General features: G+C 47.2%; 1 protein-coding gene across 1 annotated transcript in view; it reads right to left on the minus strand.

Annotated features, from left to right (window-relative positions):
- Positions 1–27,010, minus strand: part of INKA2 (inka box actin regulator 2) — a 37,789-nt gene extending 10,779 nt beyond the window's left edge. Inside the window, exon 1 of the mRNA XM_056844455.1 lies at positions 26,908–27,010. Within this exon, the coding sequence (XP_056700433.1) occupies positions 26,908–26,976 (69 nt within the window). The 5' untranslated portion in view covers positions 26,977–27,010. The remainder of the gene's footprint in view (positions 1–26,907) is intronic.
- Positions 27,011–27,912: the final 902 nt, after the last annotated feature.

Below are 27,912 nucleotides of genomic sequence, written 5' to 3' on the forward strand. Positions count from 1 at the left end.
CAGGCCGTCCGACCCCCCCCCGCCAAACCCAGGCCGAGCCGACGAAACCGGCCGCCGACAGCCAGCCTCGCCGCAGAAGTGGACCACTGAGCCGGCGCTCCGGCGCACCCTCCGCTCTCCACGCGCGCCCCCAGGATGGGGCATCCGACTCTACGGTCCCATCGGGGTCCCGGATTACAAATACCGTCTTTGATTCGGACGGCTCCCCGGAAGTCACCACCCCGTCCCCCTCTTCCAGCGAGGAGGAAGAGTGGGAACAGCCGGCAAAAAACGCCGTCGGTCTGCTGTAGAGGGGGCTCCGCAGCAGACCGTCCCTATCGTTGTGCAAGGAGCTCCACCGATGGTAAGCGCCCAAGAGGACAATGTATTTGTGCGTGTTCATCTGTCCCTACCCAAAGGGGGTCCCCCGTTAGAGGTCCCCGCGTTGGTCGACTCGGGGTGTGCCCGCACCATGATAAATGAGGAAACTGCCAAGAAGTTGGGTGTCCGGCGCAAGCGGCTTCCGGGACCCCTCCGTTTTTCCCAAATGGACGGGAGTGACTTTAAACGGGGCCCTGTGACCCACAGAACTGCAGCCGTGATTATGTCCGTGGGGGAACATTGGGAACGGTTGTATTTCACCATCGCCCGTATTGTAACCCCTGTGGTGTTAGGGATGAACTGGTTAAGGGGACACAATCCCTCCATTGATTGGGTTAAACGGGTGCTTTCCTTCCCCGAAAACCCCTGTGGGTTGCATGACAAGGAACGGGTACTCAGAACTCCAGCCGCCGCACTGGTAGGGTCCCCCGCCCCAGTCTCTCCTCAATTACCCTCTGAGTACTCGCAGTTTACTGATGTTTTCGATGTTAGAGAGTGCGACGAACTGCCTCCCCACAGAGAAACGGACTGTGCCATCGAGATTGTAGGGGAAGGCAAACTGTCTAAGGGAAAGGTTTACCCCATGAGCCCTAGTGAAAAGACTGTATTGCGAGACTATCTGGATGTCAATCTGGCGAGGGGTTTCATACGCCCCTCCAAGGCTCCTTATTCAGCCCCAGCTTTCTTTGTAAAGAAAAAGACGGGAGATTTAAGACTGTGTATTGACTTTCGCAGACTGAACGCAGTCACCCAGTCTAATGCTTACCCCCTCCCTCTTATTCCTGACCTTCTAGCACAATTAAAGGAGGGCCGAATCTTCACCAAACTGGACTTGGTAGAAGCCTACCACCGCATTCGCATCAAAGAAGGAGACGAACCCAAAACGGCCTTTTCCAGTTGTTTTGGGATGTTTGAGTACCTGGTCATGCCGTTCGGACTTTCGGGGGCTCCGAGTGTCTTTATGCAATTAATTAATGAAGTTTTGCATGATTTACTGTTTCGGGGGGTGGTGGTATTTCTCGATGACATTCTTATTTACTCTGAGACCATGGAAGAACATGTGCGCCTAGTGCGAGAAGTGCTCCAGCGGCTGCGGGAGCACAAACTGTATGCTAAGGTGTCCAAGTGTGAATTCCACCAACCTTCTATTACATTTCTGGGGTATGTGATTTCCCACCAAGGGTTGGAAATGGACCCCGCCAAGGTCCAGGCGGTGCGGGACTGGGAAACCCCCACTACCCGCCGCCAACTTCAACAGTTTTTGGGGTTTGCCAACTTTTACCGGAATTTCATTCCCAACTTTGCCCAAGTTGCGCTTCCCCTCACTGCCCTGTTGCGTACCAAGGACAGGGGGGCTAGCGCCGCACTCCCCTCAGCCCGTCTGCAATGGTCTCCCCAGTGCCAGCAAGCTTTTGAACGTTTAAAGCTACTTTTTTCATCCGAACCCGTTTTGGCTCACCCGGATTGCACCAAGCCCTTCGTGGTGCAGGTGGATGCCTCGGATGTAGCCATGGGCGGGGCCCTATTGCAGAGGGATGAGGGGGGACGGTTGAGGCCATGCGCCTACTTCTCCAAGAAGTTTTCCCAGTCCGAAATCAACTGGGCCATTTGGGAGAAGGAGGCAGCAGCGGTCAAACATGCCCTTACCATATGGAGACACTTCTTAGAGGGGGCCGAGCTGCCTTTCGAAGTGTGCACAGATCACAAGAATCTTGAGGCTCTCAAGGGAGCTAGAAAACTCAATGCCAAACAAATTCGGTGGGCCCAATTTTTTGCAAAATTCCGGTTCACCCTCAAACATGTCCCTGGCAAAGAAAATGCCCTAGCTGATGCTTTGTCACGACTTCCCCAGTATCGCAACGATTTCGATCGCCCCGTCGACTCCCTGTTCACTCCCGAACAGCGAGGGGAAGTCCCTGGCTTGGCCGTCACCACCCGATCCCAAGCCCGCCAACCGGAGACCCCCCCTACGCTCAAAGGTATCCCGGAAGCATTCCAACAGCGACTCCGGGACGCCTCCTTACAGGAGGAGGAGCACCATCTCCTCCCCACTGGCTTGGAACGAACCAACACTTGGTGGGTGCAAGGGGGGAAACTATATGTCCCATCTTCCCTTCGCAAAGAAGTATTGGGACTTGTACATGGGGCCAGGCTAGCGGGTCATTTTGGTTTCATAAAAACGCTTCACCTGGTTCGAAGGCAATTCTGGTGGCCCGGTATGAGATCTGATGTAGAGTTGTATGTGCGCAGCTGCCCCACCTGCGCCACAGCCAAGAAACGGATGGGAAAACCCCCGGGGCTTCTCAAACCGCTTGAGAACCCCTCCCGTCCCTGGGAAGTCATCGCCATGGATTTTATCACCGACCTACCTCCAAGTCGGGGGAAAACGGTTCTCTGGGTTATCACAGACCTCTTTTCCAAACAGGTTCATTTCGTTCCATGTGCAGGTCTTCCTTCAGCCCAGGGCTTAGCTAAACTGTTCATCACGCACGTCCTCAGGCTACACTCGATCCCGAGGAAGGTCCTCTCCGACCGGGGGGTCCAGTTTGTTGCCAAATTCTGGCGGGCTTTCCTAAAGTTAATGGGAGTGGAGGAACAGGGCCTTTCTTCCGCCTATCACCCCCAAACGGATGGTCAAACGGAACGAGTAAATGCGGTAGTAGAATGTTATTTGCGTTGCTATGTAAATTTCCACCAGGACGACTGGGTCGACCTGCTGCCATTTGCCGAATATGCGTACAACAATGCGCCTCATTCCTCTGCCGGCTTTAGTCTCTTCCAAGTTATATACGGGACGGATTTTGGCCCTTTCGGTTCTGCCCCCGTCTCGCCAGAGCTCCAGTCTACCCCTGATCTTCAGGAGTGGATTCAGGTGGTTAAATCCACCTGGCCATGGTTGCTCAAAAATCTGGAAAGGGCAAAAAGCAAGTACAAGGAACAAGCAGACAAACACCGGTCTCCGGGATGGGAACTCAAGGTGGGGGAGCAAGTCTATCTGTCCACCAAAAACCTCCGCTCTCTTCGCCCCTGCAAAAAACTGAGCGACCGTTATGTAGGACCTTTCCCCATTACCAGAGTAATCAACGAGGTTACCGTGGAACTGAGTCTCCCTAAGACTCTCAAGGGAGTTCATCCAGTCTTCCATATAAGCCTCCTCAAACCTTATGTAGCAGCTCCCCAGTTCCACCCCCCTCCCGCTCATGAGATTCCTACCGTAGTAGGAGGGGATACCCATTTGGAAATATCCAAGGTTTTAGATTCCAAATGGAAGAAAGGGAAACTGTTTTACTTTGTTCGCTGGAAAAACCTTGGCTCCGCTCATGACGAATGGGTGGCCGCACCCCACATGGCAGCTCCTCGCTTGGTCCGAGAATTCCACCTCGCTTATCCCGATAAGCCTCGTCCTCTCGGAGGGGGGCCTTAAGGGGGGCAGAATGTGAGGGTCTCTGTCTTTGTGTCTCTGCTTTCCATCACCTGCGGTGTTATCAGTGAACTCGTAAAAGCAGTTCACACCTTCTGGTCTCAGGCGCCAGGCCTGATGGCCCATGTATCTTCCCCCCCGCTGTTCTTCCTGCCAGTACTCCCTCAGGCCGGTGCGGCCTTGGAAGTGTGATAGCCGCACCAGACTTCCTGGGATCCGTCTGATGTTTTGTATTATGCCAAGCTTGTAACTTCCCATAACAATAAGTGTGAACCCCAGTGCCCCAGTGCCCTGGAGTCAATATATTCTGTAAACCCGTATAGCCCCTCACTTGCAACTTTCTACCTGTGCCTGTCTCATCTCCTGAAGGCTTCAATAAATCTATTGTTTCTGTATCAACGTCTGAGCAACTGATTTGGAGAAGCAAACTCAGAGAGGGGGATCTCTCACACATACTCTACAACCCATACTCAACATACATATACAAAAAACACATTCATAAATTGCATAAACATGCTGGAAATATCTGGCTAGTAACAACAGCCCTGAAGTAACATGCGGGTGCAAAGTTCAACGGCTGTTGTTACTAGCCGGATATTTCCAGCATGTTTATGCAATTTATGAATGTATTATTTGTTTTGAAGAAGAAAGCACACTGTGTTTTTAAATGATGTCCACACATGTCACCGGGGCCATGATCATAGAAGAGGCATTCCCTTCCACATAGAGAAGGGGACATACCTTGTCTAATCTGCCATCTGCAGTTTTTATCTATTTAAAAAAAAAATTCTAATTTGCTGCACAATTAATTGGTGGTATCTTTTCATTCAATCAAAAGTTGTAAATTGATAATCAACGAAAAGTTTCATCCCTACTTAATCTCATTTTGTTTGCTACAGTAAGAATAAACAATCCCAGTCTTTGGTACTATAATGAATACCGCATGTTTCCTTTTTCAGCAACAATTAGTGAACACGCTGTTACCCTGCTGCAAGACTCTTCACTGTGCATCATCGAAACATCACACTACTGCTGGTGGATTAGTATAGTATAGTTAGATGATTAAAAACCCAGGAAATTCTCCTAAGAGTCCTATGAGTAAATCAAAAAGTATGTGATGCAACTAGGCAGCTATGCAATTTCCACTAAACTGGATATGTAGAGCATTTACATATATCCTCAGAGTTGCATGATTTGTGGCGTGTCAAGGAAAAAGCACAGTTCCTGCAGAGTGATTCAGAGCTGACAACGAGATTCAGATCTGCTTGGGACGAAGCGTACCCTGGGTAATTCTCTGCGGTTTGAAACAGGCCAAAGGGAATTTAGCCAAAGGGTGCTAATCCCATTTCCCTGCAAAATAATCTGCCAAGGCTTTTACCTTTTAGACATATGAGTCAAAGGTATTTTAAGGTTGGCGCCGCATGGATAAGCTACAAACAACATTTTCCTGACCTGAGGAGGAAGAGCTAAGACAAGGGAGCTGACTCAGCTTTCCTCCTGGACCAGACCTCACCTGACTAACACACAAGACTCTATCCGTTCCTCTCAGTCACTGACACAAGTGTCCCTTTGCTGCTACTAAGCAATCCTGCCAGACCAGTCTAGGGCTTCTTCTCATTAATCTCAATCTCATTCAGATATCACCTCCTGGTGCTGCCTTCTCAATTACAACTACAGCAGAAAAAGTAGGACGTGATGTTTGTTTAAGAAGGATGTCAATGAAAAGAGGGTTGGTTGAGAGGGAGGGATAAGTTTGCAGTTCTGGCTGTATAGATGAGAAGACAGCCAGATGGATCCAAATGGCTTTCTGGTGGCTCGAAGGGATTTTCCTGTTGATATAGCTGGTGCTCCTGTCGATGCCCTGACTTCTGGAATGAGGAAATTCCCTGGGCAGTTGACACAATTACTCCCAGGTGCCCTCTCTCAGGTGTTAGAGCCCAGGTAGCCAGTTGGTTTATTGAGGGGCTGTGGGCGATAAAAAGACAAGGGAGACAGCTAAAGTGACAGTGGAGGAAGACTCAGGCCAAATCTGATAGGATACAGTCAAAAAACTACAGTCTAATTGTTTGGGATACTTTTCAGTTTATTCAATCTGAGGATGTGGATAGAATCCCTGGAAGTTAGAGGCCTACCGCTTGCTTGTATGACCCCTCCCCCTCCTGGTTACTTAAATCTTCCCAGAGGGGGCTGGCTGACTGGGTTTGAGAGGTAGTTAGTGCTTCCTTAAGAGAGGGAGTGGTCACATCAGCCTTGAAACAGGCTGTACAGCATCCATTTCTCACAAAGCCTAGCCTTGACCCAAGAGATCTCAATAATTATCACCGGTCATAAATGGTCCATTCTTGAGCAAGCTAATTGATTGGGTGGCAGCTGGACAACTCCAAGCTTTCCTGGATGAGGCAACTTGTTCAGACCCCTTCCAGTCTGGGTTTAGGCCTGGTTGTAGGACTAAAACAGACTTGGTCACCCTGGTGGATGACTTGCGCTGGGAGACAGACAGAGGAGGTGTGGTTCTGTTGATTCTCCTGGACCTCTCAGCGGCTTTTGATGCCATCGATCATGGTATCCTTCTGGATTGTCTATCTGGACTGGGATTTGGAGGCACTGTTCTGTGCTGGTTCTGGTCCTACCCAGAGAGTAGGTTTCAGAAGGTGGTGCTGGGGGACTGCTGTTCAGCCCCTTGGCTTTTGGTCTATGAGGTTCTGCAAGGTTCCATCTTGTCCTCTATACTCTTTAATGTCTACATGAAACCGTTGGGTGAGGTCATTCAGGGATTTGGGCTGGGATGTCACCAATATGCGGATGACACTCAGCGCTATCTCACACTTCCAACTGATCCCAGGGAGGCTGTAAAAACCCTGAACCAGTGCCTGGAGGCAGTTTTGGAGTGCATGCAGGCTAATAAACTGAAGCTTAATCCTGACAAGATGGAAGACCTACTGGTGGGTGGAAAGCCTGACTCAGGATTTCAACTGGCAGAGAATGTTGCAGCCAGGATATTGACTGGTGTGGGCTGTAGGAACCCTATCACTCTAGTCTTGGCCCAAATTGGCTTCCAATTTGTTTCCAGGCACAATTCAAGGTGCTGGTCTTGACCTTCAAAGCCCTATATGGTTTGAGACCAACTAATCCTTCATGAACCTGCCCAGTCATTATGGTCATTTTCAGAGGCCCTGCTTCGGGTTCCCCTGCCTTCTGAGATCAAGCAGGTGGCAACTGGGGAGAGGGTTGGTTATGCCACAAAAACTCTGGAACTCTCTCCTGCTATTACAATTGATCTCCAGATGACCACAATCAGTTCCTCTGGAGAAAATGGCTGCTTTAGAGGGTGTACTCTATGGAATTATACCCTGCTGAGGTCCCTCCCCTCCCCAAACTTTGCCCTTCACAGGCTCCCCCCTCCCCCCCCCCCCCACATCTCCAGGTATTGTTCAACCCGGAGCTGGAAATCCTAGACCTGGTGCTTATAAGAAAGCAAGGTGAGTCTCAAGGGGAAGAGCATTTTGTAAGTGAGCTGCCAACATTGAAAAAGCCCTGTCACTGGTTGCTACCTGCCTCACCTTTGGTGGGGGCCTCAGCAAGCAGGGCTTTTGAGGCAGACCTTAACTGGTAGGCTAGACAATATGGGAGGAGGCAGTCTACCACATTTGGCTGCAAACCCAAATAAAAACCTACTTGAACTCATAGAACCCTATCTGAACTCATATCCTGGAAATCAAGCCCTAAACCTAGGAAATGCCAGTTTTCTACGAGGAATATCTCATTCTGAGCAAGAGATGTGTTCAAAGATTGTAGATTATTAGCAATATCTTGGTTCCAATTCAGCTCACTCACTTAATAGTCCCTTTCACATAAAATCCACATCAGAATATTTCCATTACAGAAGACTTTCTGGAACTGCCAAAGAGAAAGTAATTCATTATAATGCTGATTCACACACAGTATCTTTTGTCCATACAAGTAGCCCTGATCTTCCCCAGGTATGCCTCTTCAGCAAATATACAATGTGTAACATCCTACCATAGATACAATCAGCACCAGGTTCTGTGATTGCAATGACTGGCGGTGGGGGGGACGGGACTGCTGTCACAATCAGAGAACCGTTGCTGGCTACAGACCTGTCAGTTCGTAAGTAACATTTGCTTGTTTTGATGAAAAATGTATTGTGCGATCTGCCCTAAAGCTGCAATAAAATGAACACATTCGCTGACAAAACAATGTCCGGATAGAATAATGCCAGGGGGAATGTGATCACTACAAAGATCAGACCTCTAAAATGCAGTGAAGTACTTTTCTGAGAAGGATTACATTCAGCGAAAGAAAGGTATAAGAATAAAGAAGGGACAGTATACATCTCAAGTTTAAGCAATATTGAATGAAGGAAGAGTGCATTTCTTTTACCCAGTTTGGTTTCCATTAACTCCTTATCTGCCCTGACCTGGATGGCCCAGGCTAGCCTGATCTCATCAGATCTCAGAAGCTAAGCAGGGTCAGCCCTGGTTAGTATTTGGATGGGAGATCACCAAGGAATACCAGGGTTGCTGTGCAGAGGAAGGCACTGGCAAACCATCTCTGTTAGTCTCTTGCCATGAAACCCCCCCCCCAAAAAGGGGTCGCCATAAGTCACCTGTGACTTGAAGGCACTTTACACACACAACTTCTTATCTAGTGCAACACCTTACAGTAGACTCCGAATTTGCTAATGTATGAACTACTATATATTTCTTTTGTTCTCTGATTTAAAGTGCTGAAGAACCATGTGAATAACTGCAGTTTTTCATTTCTGCAAAAGGAGAATGCCAGTTTTTCTCTCCTCTGATTCAGCAGCTTGAAAACCTATTTTGCACCCAGAACCATCTAATAAGGGATCCCCGATGTTTTTGGGCTTGCAGATTCCTTTGGAATTCTGACACAGGGTGGTGGGCGCAGCCACAAAATGACTGCTACATGAGGCAGAGCCAATGATAAAAATGCCAGGGACTCCCATAAGGTTGCAAACCTCCAGGTGGGACATGGAGATCTCTCAGAATTACAACTGATCTCCAGATGACAGATATCAGTTCCCCTGAAGAAAATGGATGCTTTGGACAGTGGACTCAATGGGGTTATGCCCTTTTGGGATTCCTCCCCAAGGCCTGCCTTCCCCAGGCTCCATCCCCAAACCTGCCAATCTAGATGTGTCTGCCAATCTAGTTAGATGATTGGTCACTTCTAGATATAAACTTCTTCCAGCCTCCAGGCCACCTTCAACACCCTGCAGAAGCAACAGATTACTGAGCCAGTTTCTAATGTCTCACTTTCTCCCTCATTCAGAGACTGCCTGCTTTGTGTCATTCTGTTAAGGAAGGACCATGCAGCCAGAAACATGATTCTTGAAGTGGCTCCAAACTTTTGAATCATCTTTCAGAGGTTATTTGAAAAGCTATTTAACACCTAATCTTTCAGAAAAGTTGCCAAACATTCTGCATTTAATACTAAAGGCATTTGCTTTATTTAAGATACCTGGCTGTTCTAAATTTGTTGTACTCTAAATTTGTTGTAACTGCACTAAGCTTTGGGGGGAAATGGCATAAAATGTTCTACCGGTAATCAATAAATAACTAGATGTGGCTTTAGCAAAAGTAAGGAACATGCAATACATTGCATATGGCACTATGAAATCTTTTCCTTGTGTGTTTTGGGATAGATTAGTGCGAACAAGCGGAAACTTAATCCTGACAAAAAGGAGGCGCTAATGGTAGAGGGACTGACCTGGAAACTGAGGTGTCTCCTGTTCTGAAGGGGGTTGCCTCCCCCTTACTGAGCAAGTTCATAACTTGGGGTGTTGCATGACCTGGTTCCCCTGCTGAAAGAGCAGGTGTGGCCATTTATGCATGGCTGTTTCCTCGCGGTCACCCCGGAGACTACGTCGGGGCTTTGCCTTGACTATGCATGCATTTTCCGACTGTCTGAGGTTGCCTTGTTCTCCCTGCGCGTTTCCCCCATGTTTTCTGGATGCTGGCTAAACATGAATCCAGAAAACGTGGGCAAAATGTGTGGAAACGCAAGCGGAGAGGGAGGCGACCTCTGATGGTCGGAAAATGCAAGCATAAACAGGGCAAACCCCCAAAGTAGTTGGCGGGATGACAGTGAGGAAATAGCCACGGATAAACGGCCTGTAGGTGGTGGTCAGGAGCGCCTCTCATCCTCTTCGGCTGATGAGCCGGCTGTAGCTTTTCCTGGGTAAAAAAGATCTTGTGTGATGCATACTATAGTAACACCTACATTAGACTACTGCAATGGGGTCTACATGGAGTTGTCCTTGAAGAGTGACTGGCCCCTACAATTGTTGCAGAATACTGCAGACAGAATTCTGACTGGAGAGGGTTGTAGGGACCATGTCATTCCAGCCCTGTTCCCTCTACACTGTCTCCCATTTTGCTTCTGGGCTCAATTCAGGCTGCTGGCATTTACCTTTAAAGCCCGGTACAGCTTGGAGACAGTATATTTTAAGGACTACGTACCAGCCTACGAACCTGCCCAACCACTACGGTTATCTTTGGAGGCCCTGCTTCAGGTGGCCCTGTCATTAAAACAAGCTTAAAACATACACACAAACATATTTTAGGCTTCTTTTAATGTTTTTTATTGTTCTTTAACTTGGGGGTCCTAAGTTGGGTGGAAATGTGGCTTTAAAAGTTTTATAGAAGTTAAAAAAAAAACTACACCCTTCACCCTTGGAAAAAAATTCTTCAGTAAGTCCCTTTCAATGAAGAGACAGAATCTTTTTGTCAGCACTTTCAGGTTTCAAAATACTTTCAAAAGTGTGCGAGGATGCTGGCACCTAATGCCATTCATGTCACATCAAAATCATGAAGAATTTATATCTGCAAGAGCTGCACTTGGCTTCGTGGTTTACAAGAGCATCCTACACCCAGGCACGTCATGATGTAGCTCCTTGGCACTTCAGTTGAATTTATGGACAGGAAATTAGAAGGATATTGCCTTTGGCTTCCTTGCTGTCATTTGTTTTTTTCTGTAAGGATAAAGATCAATTTATCCACCGAAGAGATTTTAATTTCATGGCAGAATTTATGAGCCAGGCATTAGATGAGCAGAATTTGATGTCTGGCTTTTTGGACTGGGTGTTGCTGAATTAGGGCCACATGGGATTCTTACGTATGCCGGCTCTAATCCCCACCACATTGATTTGGTAGGGTATATTCCAGTGTTTGGATCACTTTAGTGTAAAACTATTTGTGCAGGAAGCAGCACCCATGAAAATGGGATGCAAATAGCACAGGGTTTATATGCAGATATTATTGGACTGCCCTACCATGCGTCAGACCATCGGGTTGTTCTAGTAACACCTGTTGAAGGGGATCTCTCCATCCCACCTTCCCACAAAACTGCTACATGGAAATATTTAAGAGGAAATTTTCTGTTCCATCGTAAACAGTCAACATATAACTCTGATGTAACTCTTAGGATGGTAGTGTCAGGATATTGAACTGGGTACTGTATGGATGCTTTAACACATTTTCTATTTGTGTTTTCTTTTCTTCAACATTTATTTTTTCCGTACCTCTCAGATGGTAAAAACTAAGATATGTGCACTAAAGTTGCACCGAGCGCAGCAGTATGAAGCTCCCTTTCTCTCTAGCGTTGGGAATATCTGGAGAAAACAAACGCCTTTAAGAGCAACCAGGCTACTTCCTAATGACTCAGGCTATGCACAGGAGATTATGAGTTAGATTCAGCATTTGTAGGTGCGGATCTTCCCCACTTTCCCCTCACCCAGAAGCCTCTTTCAGCCCTGGGAAAGCTGATTCCTAAGGTTGGACAACCCATCTGCAATAATAGCCACACAGGTCAGTGGGCTGCAGTGAGCCACGAGAAGGGGGTGAAATCGCTCCCTCCTGTTTCTTCTGTCAGAGCATCTCAAAGTATTTCTTCACACAACACATACGGTAGTTAAATTGTGGAGCATGGTGCGATGTCTAAATCTGAAGTTTACCATGCACTGAGCCTTACTATTTCGCTAGCTGTGCACTTCCTAATAAATGAAAGTACCAGCTGAGAGGATTACAACTTCCATGCACTTGTATTTGGACAATTCAAGTTATCTGAATGGGAGCCAAGTGGAAAGAAATATGAGCACCCCATTGGTTATCAGCTTCCAAGGGGAAACACCCTACCCCAACATGAAAAAAGGTATTCCGTTCATTCAGATCACATTTATTTTGGGAATTGTGATCATGCGGGCATTTGGACAGGCTTTGTCTGAGAGACCAGTTTCAGCATATTTTTATTCAGGGTGTGTTTAAGCAAGTAGCATTTAACATAGAGTTTACCACTTGGAGGCAGGACCGTATACAGCTCCTGGGCTGTTTGTCTGAATGGATAAAAGATGCTGACAGGAAAGCCCCAAGACACTGTAACTCTGCTTGTATTCTATCAGCCTTTGTTCAAGCAATTACATTGCTCAGAAGCAGAAACTGCCAGTGTTTAAGCTCAGGCCCATTTATGCATGCATTTTGCTAGCTGTGCCTCCACAGGATTGCTTCCTGAATGTCCATAGGTATGTGATAACACAAGGAAATGTAAAGCAGGATCCAGCAATACACAAATGCATTCAGCAGCAATTTCCACAATCATCATGAGTTTTCTGGAACCACCACATCCATGGAAATTGCTTACTGAGTTCACTGGCACACTATCAGATCATGTGCTATGCTTCCACACTCATGAGGATCCTTGAGAGCAGCTAAATGGAGAAGAACAGCATGAGATGAATGTGTGAACCAGCATTCCAACTGCAGAATGTTTAAATTTTCTAAGATAACAATCCAGCATTTGGATTACAGGCTCTGCTTCCCCCCGCACAAAGTGACCAAATAAAAAAGATTTTTAAAGGGACACTGTGCTCCAATCCAGCAGCTTTTAACAAAACCGGGAGCTCTGCAGTGACTATCCATTCACATGAACTGGTGGTTTTCACACGTCAGAAATTCTGAATAATCATTCTATACTTTGGGGAGGGGGGTTGCCTGGGGGGGAAGGCAGTCTTTGAAAACAGAAACCAACAGCAAGCTCAAGATCAAAAGCAGATTTTAAAAAATGAGGAATCATGTTTCATATGTTCTGCCAGTAGGGTTGCCAACCTCCAGGTACTAGCTGGGGATCTCCTGCTATTACAACTGATCTCCAGCCGATAGAGATCTGTTCACCTGGAGAAAATGGCCGCTTTGGCAATTGGACTCTAAGGCATTGAAGTCCCTCCCCTCCCCAAACCCTGCCCTTTTCAGGCTCTGCCCCAAAAACCTCCCACCAGTGGCGAAGAGAGACCTGGCAACCCTATCTGCCAGTGAAGACTAAAATATGACCCAATGTCTAGGGCAGGGGTTTCGAACGCATTTGGGAAGAGGGCCGGATATAACATCAATGTCTCTTAGTCGGGCCAAAGATGTGTGGCCTCCGTGGGGGGGGGGAGTCCCCGTCGGGAGGCTCCCCTCCCCCCATGGAGGCCAGGTCTACCCATTGGTTTCTATGGGCCACCATAGAAACCACTAGGTAGACCTGGCTTCCATGGGAGTCTCAGTCGGGAGGCCAGGTCTACAGCCATGCAAGCCAATGGGTAGACCTGGCCTCCGTGAGGGTGGGAGGGGAGTTCTCGTCGGGAGGCCAGGTCTGCCGCCATGCAAGCAGCAGCCTGGCTGCGCCCGGGAGAGTGCGGGGGGTGGCGGGGGGGGGCTTGGCTTGCGCGCTACTTAGCAGCCCTCCAGGGGCCAGATCTGACCCGCGGGCTGCCAGTTTGACACCCCTGGTCTAGGGTTATTAGGGTTGCTTGCTCTGGATTGGGAAATTCCTGGAGATTTCATAGAATCATAGAGTTGGAAGGGACCACCAGGGTCATCTAGTCCAAACCCCTGCACAATGCAGGAAATTAACAACTACCTCCCCCCCCCACATCCCCAGTGACCCCAACCCTCCCCCCGCAATGCAGGATCCCACAATCAAAGCACTCCCATAGCCAACCCTCAAATTTAGAGGTGGTGTTTGGGGAGGACAGGGTTTGGGGAGGAGATGACCTCAGCAGGGTATAATGCCAGAGACTCCATTTCCCAAAGCATTCATGTTCTCCACGGGAACTGATCTATGTAGTCTGGAAATCAATAATAATAATAATAATAATAATAATAATAATAATAATAATAATAATTTGCTATCATCATCCCTGTCTGCAACATTCTAAACATGGAAGAACAAAACAAAACATACAAACCAATTAAATTCCTGAAGCTCTGGCTGCCTTTAGTTATTCCTTTCCCTGTATTGCCAACCATTAATAAGATTTGCTTCTCTAAGTGGGCTGCCCTACAAGACCTTTCTGCAATGTGACATTTACTCTGCCCCATGGACATAGCAAAGAATTGCTTGTTGAGCATGTATAATGCAAATCAGCATTTTATGCAGCTGAAGCTGGGAGCATAAAATTGAACTCCTACTTAAACTTAGCACAGGCCATTTATTGTCTTTATCTGGGGATAGGAAGTCTGCTTTTGGTTCTGGTGCATTAGCAGCTCAAGCCATGACCTGGCTGGTAATGAAGAAAGTGGAGGAAAAAAACCAGGGTCAAGAGATTCAATTCCCACCCCTATTAAGCCCAGACAGTCCCAGCTGTCTGTTGAATTGCTAGCGTGTTTAGAAATGAACCTTTATCTATTTTAATACCGGGCTATAAGGGGAGAGTATTGATTTGAAATATTTTACGTTGGGGATTTAATATGGGATGGTTTCCATTAGCACGTATCTCCTGTTTTTGCAAATTTACTTTGCTGCTAAGTGGGGTATGAAATGATAAAGAAATGGAGCCTTGATTACTTACCGTGAAGGCTCCTTCTCTCTTGAGGCGAAGGCGTCTTGAGCTGTGGGACCTATAAGAGCTCCCATGTGGGTGGGTTACGAGTCCTCCTCTGCCACCTGCTGTAATACCCTTCATCCGAAGGCAGCTTGGGCAGAGGCCCACGTATTTACTCTGTAATGTTTGATAACTGTTGAGACAGACGCCCATGTGGCAGCCCGGCAAATTTCCTCTAGCGGAGCCTGTCTGTCAAATGCCGCTGTAGTGGCTGCACTGTGTAAGGAGTGAGCAGTGATGCCCTCAAGAGCGGGAACCTCGGAGGCCCTATAAGCCTCTTGGATGCAGAGCCTAAGGGTGCAACTAATTGCCGCAGTTGACATCCTCTTTCCCTTGTTAGGATTGTTTATCCCAATGAACATAAAATCAGACAGCCTAAGGTCAGAAGTTCTGTCAATAAAAATACAGATTGCCCTACACAGGTCAAGCGTATGCCAGGATCTTTCCTTGGGACAGGACGGTCTTGGGCAAAAGGATGGTAAGTTAATCTCTTGTGATCTATGGAATCTAGAATTGACCTTTGGGGTGAAGGTAGGGTCAGGAAACAGAACCACCTTGTCCTTGTGAAAGACGCAGAGACCTTTACGTATGGACAGGGCCCTGATTTCAGAAACACATCTTGCTGAAGTGATGGGTATACCTTCATGAGAAGGTATTTTAGGGAAACCTCTCGGAGGGGCTGAAACGGCGGTTTGGTGAGTGCGTTGAGCACCAGATTAAGGCTTCAAGAGGGAAAACGATGGGTGATTGGGGGCTGAGTCTGAGTCACCCCTTTTAGAAAGGCAATGATGTGTTGATGCCTGGACATAGGGGCCCCCTCTAATTGTGGGATAACAGTGGAAAGTGCAGCAACCTGTCTCCGCAATGGGGAAGCGGAGAGTTTGAGCTGCAGACCCTCCTGGAGAAACTCGAGGACTTTGTGAACCCCCGGTTGTATGGGGACGACCTTTTTTCTTCTAGCCCAGTGGACAAAGGCCCTGCATGAGGCATTATATATGCGTCGGCAGGACGTCGTGCTTCTAGGATAGTAGCAACAACTGCCTCTGAGTATCCTCTATCTATTAGGGATCTTCCCTTAAGCGCCAGGCAGTCAAGCAGAACCATTGGGGGTCTGCGTGGACTAGGTGACCTTGGCGGAGAGTTCCCCACTGTGATAGAATTCTCCAGGGTTCCTGGCACGACATCTGTTGCAGGGTTGTAAACCAGGGTCGGCGGGGCCAGAATGGTGCCACTAGAATGACGTTGGCCCGCTCTTTCCGAATCTTTCTTAGTACTTTTGGCAATATAGGCAAGGGCGGGAAGGCGTGGAGCAATCCTGGGGGCCACTGACTGAGGAGAGCGTCGACGCCCTCTGCTGCCGGGTGGTGGTATCTTGAAAAGAATCTTGGAACCTTGGAGTTTTCTACGGAAGCGAATCTAGAGGAATCAATAATGATCTAGAGCACTGGTTCCCAACCAGGGGTCCATGGACCCCCAGGGGTCCGCGAGAACTAAATTAAGGTCCGCGAAACAAAGTTAAAAACCCATAATAAATTAATATTTTCAATTAAAAGTTCTCTATTATAAAATATATATATTCAAATATTATTCTAAGTTTAATGTTTAACTAACAGTTATGATTAAAGTTTATTTTCAAATTCTCAGAATTTATATTTTGAACCTTGGGGTCCTTGCACCGAACAAAAAAGTCTTAGTGGTCCCTGGTCAAAAAAAGGTTGGGAACCACTGATCTAGAGGAATCAATAATGTCAAAATGTGCTTATGATTGGGCTGGCAAGGTATCATCCAGTTTCCATTAAAACCAGTGGCAAAGCCCCCATGAATATAACGATTCTGGATTGAGTTTTCATGTAAAGTTGCCAGCTTTTTTTGGGGGGCAAGGTACCTAGTACACTTAACACTTGCACAACAGGTAAAAAACCCCCAGCATTTTCTATCACCACATCTCAGTGCTGGGAGAATGTCTGTTGCCAGTTCAGCAAGGTTTGAAGGAGATTTAGCAGTCCTAGACTACAATTTTATCTGAATTTGAGAACTGTTGCAGGTCTGTGTTGAAACATACGAACAACGATGTGGACCTGAACATTGAACGTTATCAGACTCTCATAGCAACGTGTACATTATGCGAACAGGTCTATAGGGCTGGGTGTGGCACTGGCAGACACTTGAAATGTAGCATATTTAACTTTTAAAACAGGCATACATTTTTCCACTACCAACCCAGGCAAGCCAGAGAAAATTAAAACAAGCATAGACAAAACCTGAGCTAGGGCTTATTTGCCACTTTAGAATCTTGTTTAAGTCCCGTTGAAATCTATGAGATTAAGCTGTGGATAGCAGTTACAGTTCCGCTTTCAAAAACACTGCTTATTTTCAACGAGACAAATTCTGAAGTCCTCAAGTAACTTTGAAAGCAGGCCTTGGACACATAAGCTCACAACCCACAGCCAATTTATGGCACATGGCACAACAGTGATTGAAATGCATCCAGGTTGCATCCCAAGGGATTGTGTTTATATTACTCTTTTACTCCGGAGCAGCAGCCATCTGGCCCCAAGTTACACTGCCATTCATCTGCCATTATATCTTAACATACTTTTCATATACAACATATACGAACACACAGAAGCCTAGCTGTGATTCTTCTGTGTGATTCTTTGCCGATAGTGTCTCTCAGATCTACTCCAACTTGGACTCCAGTCTGGGAACAGATCATGTAGTTAGAGGTGTCCAAAACACCATCTGGTCCTGATACCGGTAGCGTCATCCTGGTGTCCCTGATCAATGTTGACAGAGTCCTGGGTGCTGTGAGGACTACCACATGTAGACTTTACTCCTGTCTATCTTGGCAGGTAAAACCATGCCAGAATGAGTTTAGAGGGCCATTGATCGAACTAGTTTTTCTTAAGCCTCTGAAAAGTTAGAAGGGGGGGGTTGTTATATTCTGCTGTCCTAGTAGGAAAAAGGGGGTAAGTTGCTAAGAGTGTTTTCTACCAGCTTCATCTTGCATGAAAACTGGTTCCCTTTTTGGACACAGCTGACCTGACCATGCTGAGCCCTGCTATCATAACCTCAGTGCTGGACTACTGTAACATGTTCTACATAGGGCTACCCTTGAAAACAGTCTTGAAACTGCAACTGGTAAACTCACTTGCCAGTTGGTGTTAGCCACAATACACATTTTATGCCTATGCTGATAATGTTAGACTGGCTGCCATTATGTTTCTAGGTTCAATTCAATGTGCCGGTCCCTTCATGTAGGCATATTAGATTGTGTGTGTGCAAAGTGCCTTCAAGTTGCAGCCGACTTATGGCGACCCCTTTTGGGGTTTTCATGGCAAGAGACTAACAGAGGTGGTTTGCCAGTGCCTTCCTCTGCACAGCAACCCAGGGCTGACCCTGCTTAGCTTTTGAGATCTGATTAGATCAGGCTAGCCTGGGCCATCCAGGTCAGGGCTAGATTAGATTAGCCTCTTCCCATTCACCAGTCTTCCTTGTGGTTGCCCCTTCCCTGTGGAATAGGCTTCCAGAACATGTGGAAAAACCTTCATCTTTGGTACTGTTTCAGAAGTTGCGTAAGGCTGAATTTCTTAAGAGGCCTTAAGTACAGGTGGTTAAAGGCTTTGCTAACTATTTCTTATGTGGATTTTTGTCTGTTTTTATTTAATTTTTGTCAGCCATTCTGGGTCACTATGGAGAAAAGCAGGGGCAAAATGATTTTACTGCATTGTTTTATAATTTTGAAATCTGCCTTCAGCCTCAATGAGAAAGTGGAGGATAAATGAAGTTAGTGAATAAATAAATAACTTCCAGATAAATCTGAAGCTATTTAATGATAAACTCAGCAACTATTTTTGGTAGGGCAACGAATGAACATACCCTAAAACATGTATTTGTTTAGGCATTTCTTGCCCAGCTTTTCTCTCCGGTGGGGATCCAAAGTGGCTTGCCAAAAATTTATGTGAATTTTAAAACAGAAAAAGTACAATGTGTGTATGTGTGTGTTAAGTGCCGTCAAGTTGCTTCCGACTCATGGCGACCCTATGAATCAGTGTCCTCCAAAGTGTCCTATCCTTAACAGCCTTGCTCAGGTCTTGCAAACTGAGGGCTGTGGCTTCCTTTATTGAGTCAATCCATCTCTTGTTGGGTCTTCCTGCTGCCCTCAACTTTTCCTAGCATGATGGTCTTTTCCAGTGTCTCTTGTCTTCTCATAATGTGACCAAAATACGATAGCCTCAGTTTAGTCATTTTAGCTTCTAGGGTCAGTTCAGGCTTGATTTGATCTAGAACCCACTGATTTGTTTTTTTGGCAGTCCATGGTATCCATAACACTCTCCTCCAACCCCATTTCAAAGGAATCTACTTTCTTCCTATCAGCTTTCTTCAATGTCCAGCTTTCACACCCATACTTAGTAACAGGGAATATGATGGCATGAATTAATCTAGTCTTGGTGGCGTGTGACACATCCTCACACTTCAGAATCTTTTCTAGCTCCTTTATGGCTGCCCCTCCCAGTCTCAACCTCCTTCTGATTTCTTGGCTGCAGTACAATACATTGCAATAAAAGTGCAATAGCGATAATAAAAACTGCAATCAATGAAAAAACACTACACCCTGGGCTATTCCTGGATCCACAAAACCCACTCATTCAGGCATCAGCTGCCAGCCACAGACCAAGAGTCTCTCCTGTGCCAAAAGGCTCCTGCCTCTAGCCATGCCCTGGCTTCAATACCTGCAAACAGGAAGGGAAACAGAAGCTCAACCCAGATCTTATTAGCTGGCAAAGATATTCCCAAGAATCTCCTCTTTGCTTCCTTCCACACACCACGTGATGTGATCCATAATTACTTACACAGTCATGCAAATATCACTGCAATGTCTTAGGGAAAACCGAATGAGGGAGACCCCCCCCCTCTTCAACTCCAGGTGCCCCTATATTGGTTTTTTTAAAAAACCAAGCTAGGCACCAAAACTGCAGGTAAGTAACTGCGTGTTTTGGAAGAAGAACTAACAGGCATAAAACGGGTAAGCAAACCTCCCTCCAATCCTCCCTGTAAGGCCTGGTTCCCACATGCAGGAGAATGAGGTAGCAGAGCACTGAGGAAGTAGAACGGGCTTTTGACTGCAGGCGGTGGATCCCATCCTTGAATGTTTCTTTGTTCTACCCAAACTCTATGCTTGCTGTGCTGGTTTTCTATTTGCAAAGAGTTTTTAACCAAGGGGACGTTCCCAACTGTGATCCTCCACCTGAAGTGGTGATATGTATTCTCCCACTTCAGGTCTCTGCCACTGACTGCGTCCTCATTCGCCGGCATGTGTGAACCAGACCTAATGGCACTCCAGAAACACACTTGCATTATCTCGGCAAACACAAGGTTTGGCTACATGTTCCATCTTTAACAGATATTATCTAAATGACTAAACTACGAACACATCCACCATTCTTTGTCTTCCATCCTCTAGTGTTTGAGAAGTCTGGTGACTTTTATTAAGAAGCCAAAATATATAATCTGTCAGAATACCAATGCACATTCATATGTAAAAATATTGGTTAAAATGTCTTCATCTTCTCCTCCTTACTGTTTGCTGCAGAGTACAGAGCAATAACAAGGGATGAACCTGCTATGGCAACCTCGTGTTATTTGAGTTATCGGTTATCAAGTCCTGACTTCGGGAAAAGACATCGGTTATCAAGTCCTGACTTAGGAAGAAGACATTGGTCTTCTTCAACTTTCTGGCTTTCAATTGTGAACCTGCACACTTACTTGGACCTCAGTCCCATTAAACACAGTGAAAGCTTATTCTGAATAAACATGCGTGCCACAGCTCAACCTGGGCACTAGCTATCCAAATAGTATGGTGATTATATTTTAGAACAAGAATGTCTATGACATAGCTTCTGCAATACTTCTTGTTGTATAGCTCTAGGAGACAACTCTGGCAAAACCATTAGAAGAAGAAGAGTTGGTTTTTATATGCTGATTTTCTCTAACTTTTAAGGAGAATCAAACTGGCTCCCAATCTCCTTCCCTTCCTCTCCCTAGAACAGACACCTTGTGAAGTAGGTGAGGCTGAGAAAGCTGAAAGAGAACCGTGACTAACCCAAGATCACCCATCTGGCTTCATGTGTAGGAGTAGGGAAACCAACCCGGTTCACCAGATTAGAGTCTGCCACTCATATGGAGGAGTGGGGAATCAAACACAGTTCTTCAGGTTAGAGTCCAACACTCTTAACCAGTACATCACACTAGCTCTCCCGCTTTCTGTTTAGAAAAGCCAACGTCTACCCATCATCATGACCAAGGAAATTTTACAAAAGTTACTACACTATAGGTTTGCCAACTCCGGGTTGGAAAATTACTGAATATTTGGGGGTAGAGTCTAGCCATTCACTCAGGAGGAACTGATCTCTGTAGTCTGGGGATCAGTTGTAATTCTGGGAGATCTTCAGGCCTTACTTGGGAGTTGGCAACCCCACTACAGCATGTGTCTAGTAAATAAGTTTGCTACTTATATTTAATATTGTGCTGACGGCACTTTACACACACACAAGTATAAAATAACTGGGAGTCCCACTGGGCATAGCCAAGACTCTCCCCTCTCTCCAATTGTTTCATGACCTTGGAACAGGGGTCCCCAACCTTTTTGAGCCTGCGGGCACTTTTGGAATTCTGACTCGGCATGGTGGGCGCAGCAACAAAATGGCTGTCATAAAATGGTGGCCGCAGGTGGAGCCAGCCAGAATGATTGCCGCAGCTTAACTTCAGTAACACAGTGTAGATCCTTATGCTGAGGTGGCAGCTGCTGGCAAAACCACATTTTAAAAAACGTGCACAGCCAATCAAATCTTCAATAGTTAATCAGAAGCCTTGCTGGGGAAGAGCCCTACGTAGCCCCATCCACTACCTAAAAATCCTTGGCAGGCACCAGAAAAGATACTGGTGGGCACCATGACACCCATGGACACGAAACTGGGGACCTCCAAACCATGCAGAAAGTTTGTCCTGTATATATTATGAGAAGCACAAAGGCGTTGTAGCTCTCCCCTTTAGATCAGAAGAGTCCGTTGGGCATCTATTTAAAGGACTGCCCCTAGTGTTAAGTAGTACAGCAGCAAACCACAAGTCATTAACTCCAGGGTACTTTTATTAAAATAAATGGAATTGCTCTAGTTTTATCTCTGCAGGATTACTCCAGTGGAGTAAGACCAGCAAAACATCTAGAAGCCTCCAGCCTATGAATAATAATATTATTTTATACTGAAAGATTTGTGACACTTAAACCACAGTGATTAGAAATAGGTATAGAATTGGTTTATGGTCAGCAAATCTTTACAGCGGATGTGTGACTTAGGAAGATGTCGGACTGGGGGAAGCTGGGTTATTTGTGGTCGCTATGGGCCAAATAGCTAGAGAGATTCAGAAATCTAATGGGATAGAATATAAATTGTTCTGAGACTGCTCATAAATTTGGGGAAATCTGGTCCTTATTTCAGTGTCAAGGGCTGCAATTCTATACATGTTTGCTTGGCAGTAAATACCACTTGACTCAGCGGGATTTACCTTTGAATAAACATACACGGGGTTCAGCTGTAAATAGGATTTCATCCATTTGGCACATCTGGATCTGTATTGTCTGCACCAGTCCTACGAGGCCGGGATCCTCAATGTTGTTGAGCCTGTGGGCATTTTGGGAATTTTGAGGGGGATGGGCAGTGGGGGCCACCCCACAGTGACTGCCCCAGGAGGGCTGTGGCCAATCACAAAATGTGAGGCGGTTCTAAGCAAAGTGTCCTCCTATTATTCCCCCTGGGCACTTCTGAAGCACCTCCTTCTTTAGCGAGGTAGAGCAAAGCTAGGGGCGGCTCTTTGCTTTGGGAGGAGCTGCTTTGCCAATTAAACAAACGGGCGCCAGGAAACCCATTGGGGGATGCCATGGTACTCAGGGGTCCCGAATTTGGGATCACTGTGTAATAAGGCCTTGAATGCAAGTGTGGTATTCAAGTAACACTGCTGATTTTAATGAGGACTCCTTTTTAAGGCTCAGATGGTGTTTAAATCCTGGAGGCTTATGATCTTAGACACTTGAGCACACAATGAACTCGTGTGTGTGTGTAAAGTGCCTTCACGTCGCAGCTGACTTATGGCGACCCCTTTTGGGGTTTTCATGGCAAGAGACTAACAGAGGTGGTTTGCCAGTGCCTTCCTCTGCACAGCAACCCTGGTCTTCCTTGGTGGTCTCCCATCCAAATACTAACCAGGGCTGACCCTGCTTAGCTTCTGAGATCTGACGAGATCAGGCTAGCCTGGGCCATCCAGGTGAGGGCAACAATGAACTTAGTCTGAACGAATGAATGAATTTAGTCTGGTTCTACCTGAAGTTTGTTCTGAGACTGTAGTCATCCTTCTCCAGTAAAGAAATCTTTTTGTATTCCAAAGCTCTTCCTACAATTTTGACTCCTACATGACCCTTTTTTCCCCTGAAGAACAAACTGCAATTGCTTTTATTTATTCATATACGATTTTTTTTCCTCAGCCCTTTGGGCTCCTGCCTGAGCAATTCAAGTGTTTTAATTCAAGACATCCTGGTTCTTCATAACTAATCCATTAGAATAAAAACGAGGGCATCAGAATCATCTGCTAGTGGAGGACAAGCTCAAGCATGCGGCATGGCAAGCAACATTTGTGTCGGAAGAGTGGTGTGAAGGAAGGGCAGAGCACTAGCGTGGGGTGCTAAATATCCCACTAGCCTGCTTTCGCCCAAATCACCATTTGTCTCCAGGACAGTGAGAGCAGCGGCTAGGATATCTGTCTACTTCTGAGGCACTGCGATCTAGTAACTGAGAATTATGAATTTAACCCTCAGCTCACCCCTCCCCATTGCCTCACTGGGTGGCTTGCGGTTGCTCCACGTCACCTCACAGAAGAATGATCTACCTCACAGGTCGTTGTAAAGAAGACTAAAAATAAGTTTTGTAAACTAATTTGCATGTTAGAGAAATCATGTTGCGACTGTACATAAATGAAATTTGTACAAATCTATGGTGAGACCACACTTGGAATACTGTGTACAGTTCTGGTCACCACACCTAAAAAAGGATATTACAGAGCTTGCGAAGGTGCAGAAAAGAGCAACCAAAATGATCAGGGGACTAGAGCAACTGCCCTATGAGGAGCAGTTAAAAAGTTTAGGGCTGTTTAGCTTGGAAAGAAGGCAGTTCAGGGGAGACATGATAGAGGTCTATAAAATTATGCATGGTTTGGAGAGAGTGGACAGGGAGAAGTTTTTCTCCCTCTCCCATAATACTAGAAAGCGAGGTCATCTGCTGAAGCTGGAGAGTGAGAGATTCAAAACAGATAAAAGGAAGTATTTTTTCACACAACGCATAATTAAATTGTGGAACTCCTTGCCCCAAAATGTGGTGATGGCTGCCAACTTGGAAGCCTTTAAGAGGGGAGTGGACATGTTCATGGAGGAAAGGGGTATTCATGGCTACTAGTTAAAATGGATACTAGTCATGAGGCATACCTATTCTCTCTAGTATCAGAGGAGCATGCCTATTGTTTTGGGTGCGGTGGAACACAGGCAGGATGGTGCTGCTGCAGTCATCTTGTTTGGGGGCTTCCTAGAGGCACCTGGTTGGCCACTGTGTGAACAGACTGCTGGACTTGATGGGCCTTGGTCTGATCCAGCAGGGCTTTTCTTATGTTCTTAAATCATGCTTTCCCTTATGGGAAAATTGGTGTGGGGACATTCTAGCTGACTGGCCGTCCTCCAGCGCCATAAATCTGAGTACATGTTCATGGATGGGGATGGTGTTGACAAGACAGATAGAGGATTGGAATTGATCTGGGGTGGGGAAAGGGTCAGAATGCTCTCCAAGGTATAATGATTGATCTCCCTGGACTAGGTGGTATGGGTAGTAAATCTCTTTCCTCACTTAGGCATCACCCTTTCGTGGAATTTTAGCAAGATTCCACCCCACCACCACTGCTGCAATGTTTCCAAGCCATCTATCTGAGTTAATAAACTCTGGCCATAGTAACCTAGCAAAGCTCTCTGATTTACACCAATGCATAACTGAAGTAATTCAGTACAAGTCAGTGCCAATACTCCAGAATAATGTGTCTGGGAAATGGCGGCAATGCAGTCCAATGCATTGCCTGGGAGATCTGGGTTCAAGTGCTCTTGGCTATGCTGTGTAGATCTGTACAGATACAATGGAACTCCTACCGGCTGCCACAGGTGTAAAGGTGAATGAGATTTAAACATTTCAGCCCCACATGTCACAAAACTTATAAATGCAAATTCTATATGGAACTTCCTTACAATATACTTCTTCTTAGCAAATTGGGCCCTAAGAAACCGTTTTGCATAAGAGCGACACTGCTTGAAGCAGGACTGTTAGCAACGCTGTATACCAGAAAGAAGCTGACCAGAGAAAGCTAACAGGAAATAATCCTTTTGTGGAATGCAATACCTCCAAAGTACTAAAGGTTTGTCGGCACCCATATTATTAAGTGAAGAGCCTAGAGAGATTATGCTGGCACATCTGTGCTCTGGGGGGAAAAAGAGTCAGATGAGGGCAGCTGAAAGAGAAAATGACTGAGGGGATGGGAGAACTTGCAGACCTCCCACCCAAGTCCATGTCAGGAAAGGGAAAGCCAACAGGGGAAAGATAAGTTTGAGTTTCCATCTAGACATTAGGAAGAATTTTCTAACAGTTAGAGCGGTTCCTCAGTGGAACAGACTTCCTCAGGAGGTGGTGAGCTCTCCTTCCCTGGAGGTTTTTAAGCAGAGACTAGATGGCCATCTGTCAGCAATACTGATTCTATGACTTTAGGCAGTCCATGAGAGGCAGTTCATGAGAGGGAGGGCATCGTGGCCATCTTCTGGGCATAGAGTAGGGGTCACTGGGTGTGTGTGGGGGAGGCAGTTGTGAAATTCCTGCATTGTGCAGGCGGTTGAACTAGATGACCCTGGTGGTCCCTTCCAACTGTATGATTCTATGATTCGAAGGAGTGCCCTGCAGGATTTTTGACACAGCAAGCCCTTCGCTTTAACTGAACACGGCTGTAGAAAGGCAAGGCAGTAACAGGTTGTCCTGGGGAGCCACAGCATAATCCCACACGGGCACATCGTGATCCACTCTGCATCTGAACGGATTACAAAGTTCAGCAGCGCCTGTCACACTTAAGCAGAAGCCATTCCTTTCCAGGACGGGCAAGGGGGGGGGGAGAGGGGGGCTCCGAAGGCTCACACTATTGCCGCCAGAGAAAAACAGAGTGGGAAGGGCTGTGGCTCAGTGGTAGAGCATCTACTTGGCATGCAGAAGGTCCCAAGTTCAATCCCTGGCATCTCCAGTTCAAGGGGCTAGGGAAGTAGGTAATGTGAAAGACCCCTGCCTGAGACCCTGGAGAGCTGCTGCCGGTCAGAGTAGACAATACTGATTTTGATGGACCAAGGGTCTGATTCAGTAGATTCATGTGATCATGTGCTCAGAAGGAAACCTAAGGACGTGCAAGCAGAAGTCTCCCCCAAAAGCATTTCCAGATATCGGAGGCGGCCGTCTGGCTCCCGCGTCTCGTTTTAGCATCCCAGGGGCTCGGGGCGGACTCCCTAGCGGGGAAACTCAGCGGCTGCACAGCTGCAAAGGAAGGCGAAGAGGACGCGGGAAACATTGCTAACAAAGCCCGGGAAATAAGCAGGGGAAATAACATTCCGGGAGGCTAAGGCCATTGATGCATGGGAGGTTTTGCCTTGGATCTGCCGCACTCTAGAAGCACATTTTCCCCGTCCAAATTCTCCAAACTCAACAATAACCCCCCCCCCCCCGCCATGCAGAGTTTTGGGAACTTGGATGGGGAAAATGTCCATCTAGAAAGCAACAATTCCAAGGCGAAACCCCCCACGCATCAATGGCCTGTTGCAAGCCCACGGAGAGGAGGGTGCCGGCCGTTTGCATTTCTACTGGAGACCCCTAACAGAACAGACACGAGTCACTGGGAAAGACAGTCTCGCTCGGGAAAGTGGAGGGCAGCAGGAAAAGAGGAAGACCCAACAAGAGGTGGATGGACTCCATGAAGGAAGCCCCGGACCTCAGTTTGCAAGATCTGAGCAAGGCTGTCAAAGACAGGACACTTGGGAGGACCCTGATTCATCGGGTCGCCATGAGTCGGAAGCGACTCGACGGCACTTCACCCCCGTCCCCCGTCCGTCTCTTACCAGCTCCTGCTTCAGGCGGCGCAGGTAATGGTCCATGTTCTTCTTCTCCATCCTCACGCCCAAGTCCATCGGGCCGCGCCAAAAGAATTCCGCGGCAACGACACTTCCCCCCTTGGCACCCAGGCGGTATTTCTAGCTCTTCCTGCTCATCCCCTTGAAATGCCTATTTGCACGCCAGCCTCCCTTTCCTTAAAAACAAAAGTTCGTCTCGTTCCGCAGAAACGGAGGCACCGCCACAAGCCTGATCTTCGCTGGGAAAAAGCGAGGAAAAAAGTTCTTTTGGGGGGAAAAAAAAAGTCTATTCCGTGTCGAGAAGACGCCGTCGAGAGGTGCAGCCGGCCGGGGACGCGTGTTCCTCTCCGGCCGGCCGGCTGTGGCTTGCAATGCAATGCAAACTCCCAGGAGAATCCCGCTCCTGTGCAAGCAGCAGCAGCAGCAGCAGCAGCAGCAAACTGGGGAGGCGGCAGGTCGCAGCTGCCTCGGCACGTGGTGGCAGAGGAAGGGCCTCGGGCGGACGCCGCTGCCAGCTCCTGCACGCCGGCAGGGGGATGCCGGCCCCTCCGGGGGCGGGTCTTGGGGGGCGCCGGCGCCTCGTGGCTGGCGGCCTCCGCGGCGAGTGCGAGTTGGCTGCGCTTGTTTGGGTTTCCTGCGAGCCCGCGTGGCGCGGTGGTTACGAGCGGTGGGATCTGATCTGGAGAAGCCGATTGGATCCCCCCACGCCTCCACCTGAGCGGTGGAGGCTAAGCTGGTGAACCGGGTTGGTGTCCCCACTCCTGCACATGAGCGGCGGGGGTGGGATGGCCTCCTCGCGGCTTCGCGTTTGTTGTCTTGCCTCCAGTCGCTTGGAATGATGGCATTTTGAACTACAAATATACTCACACCATAGAAGAAAGACCTCAATGAACAACTATTTATTTGACTTACCTGTTGATTTAGGATTGATGATATCCTTCTCTTGGTCATTCTCATATATTGTAAATGTTGATATTTATTTCTTGTTGTACT

Source organism: Euleptes europaea, chromosome 2, assembly GCF_029931775.1.
Source record: "Euleptes europaea isolate rEulEur1 chromosome 2, rEulEur1.hap1, whole genome shotgun sequence".
Classification (NCBI taxonomy): Eukaryota; Metazoa; Chordata; class Lepidosauria; order Squamata; family Sphaerodactylidae; genus Euleptes; species Euleptes europaea.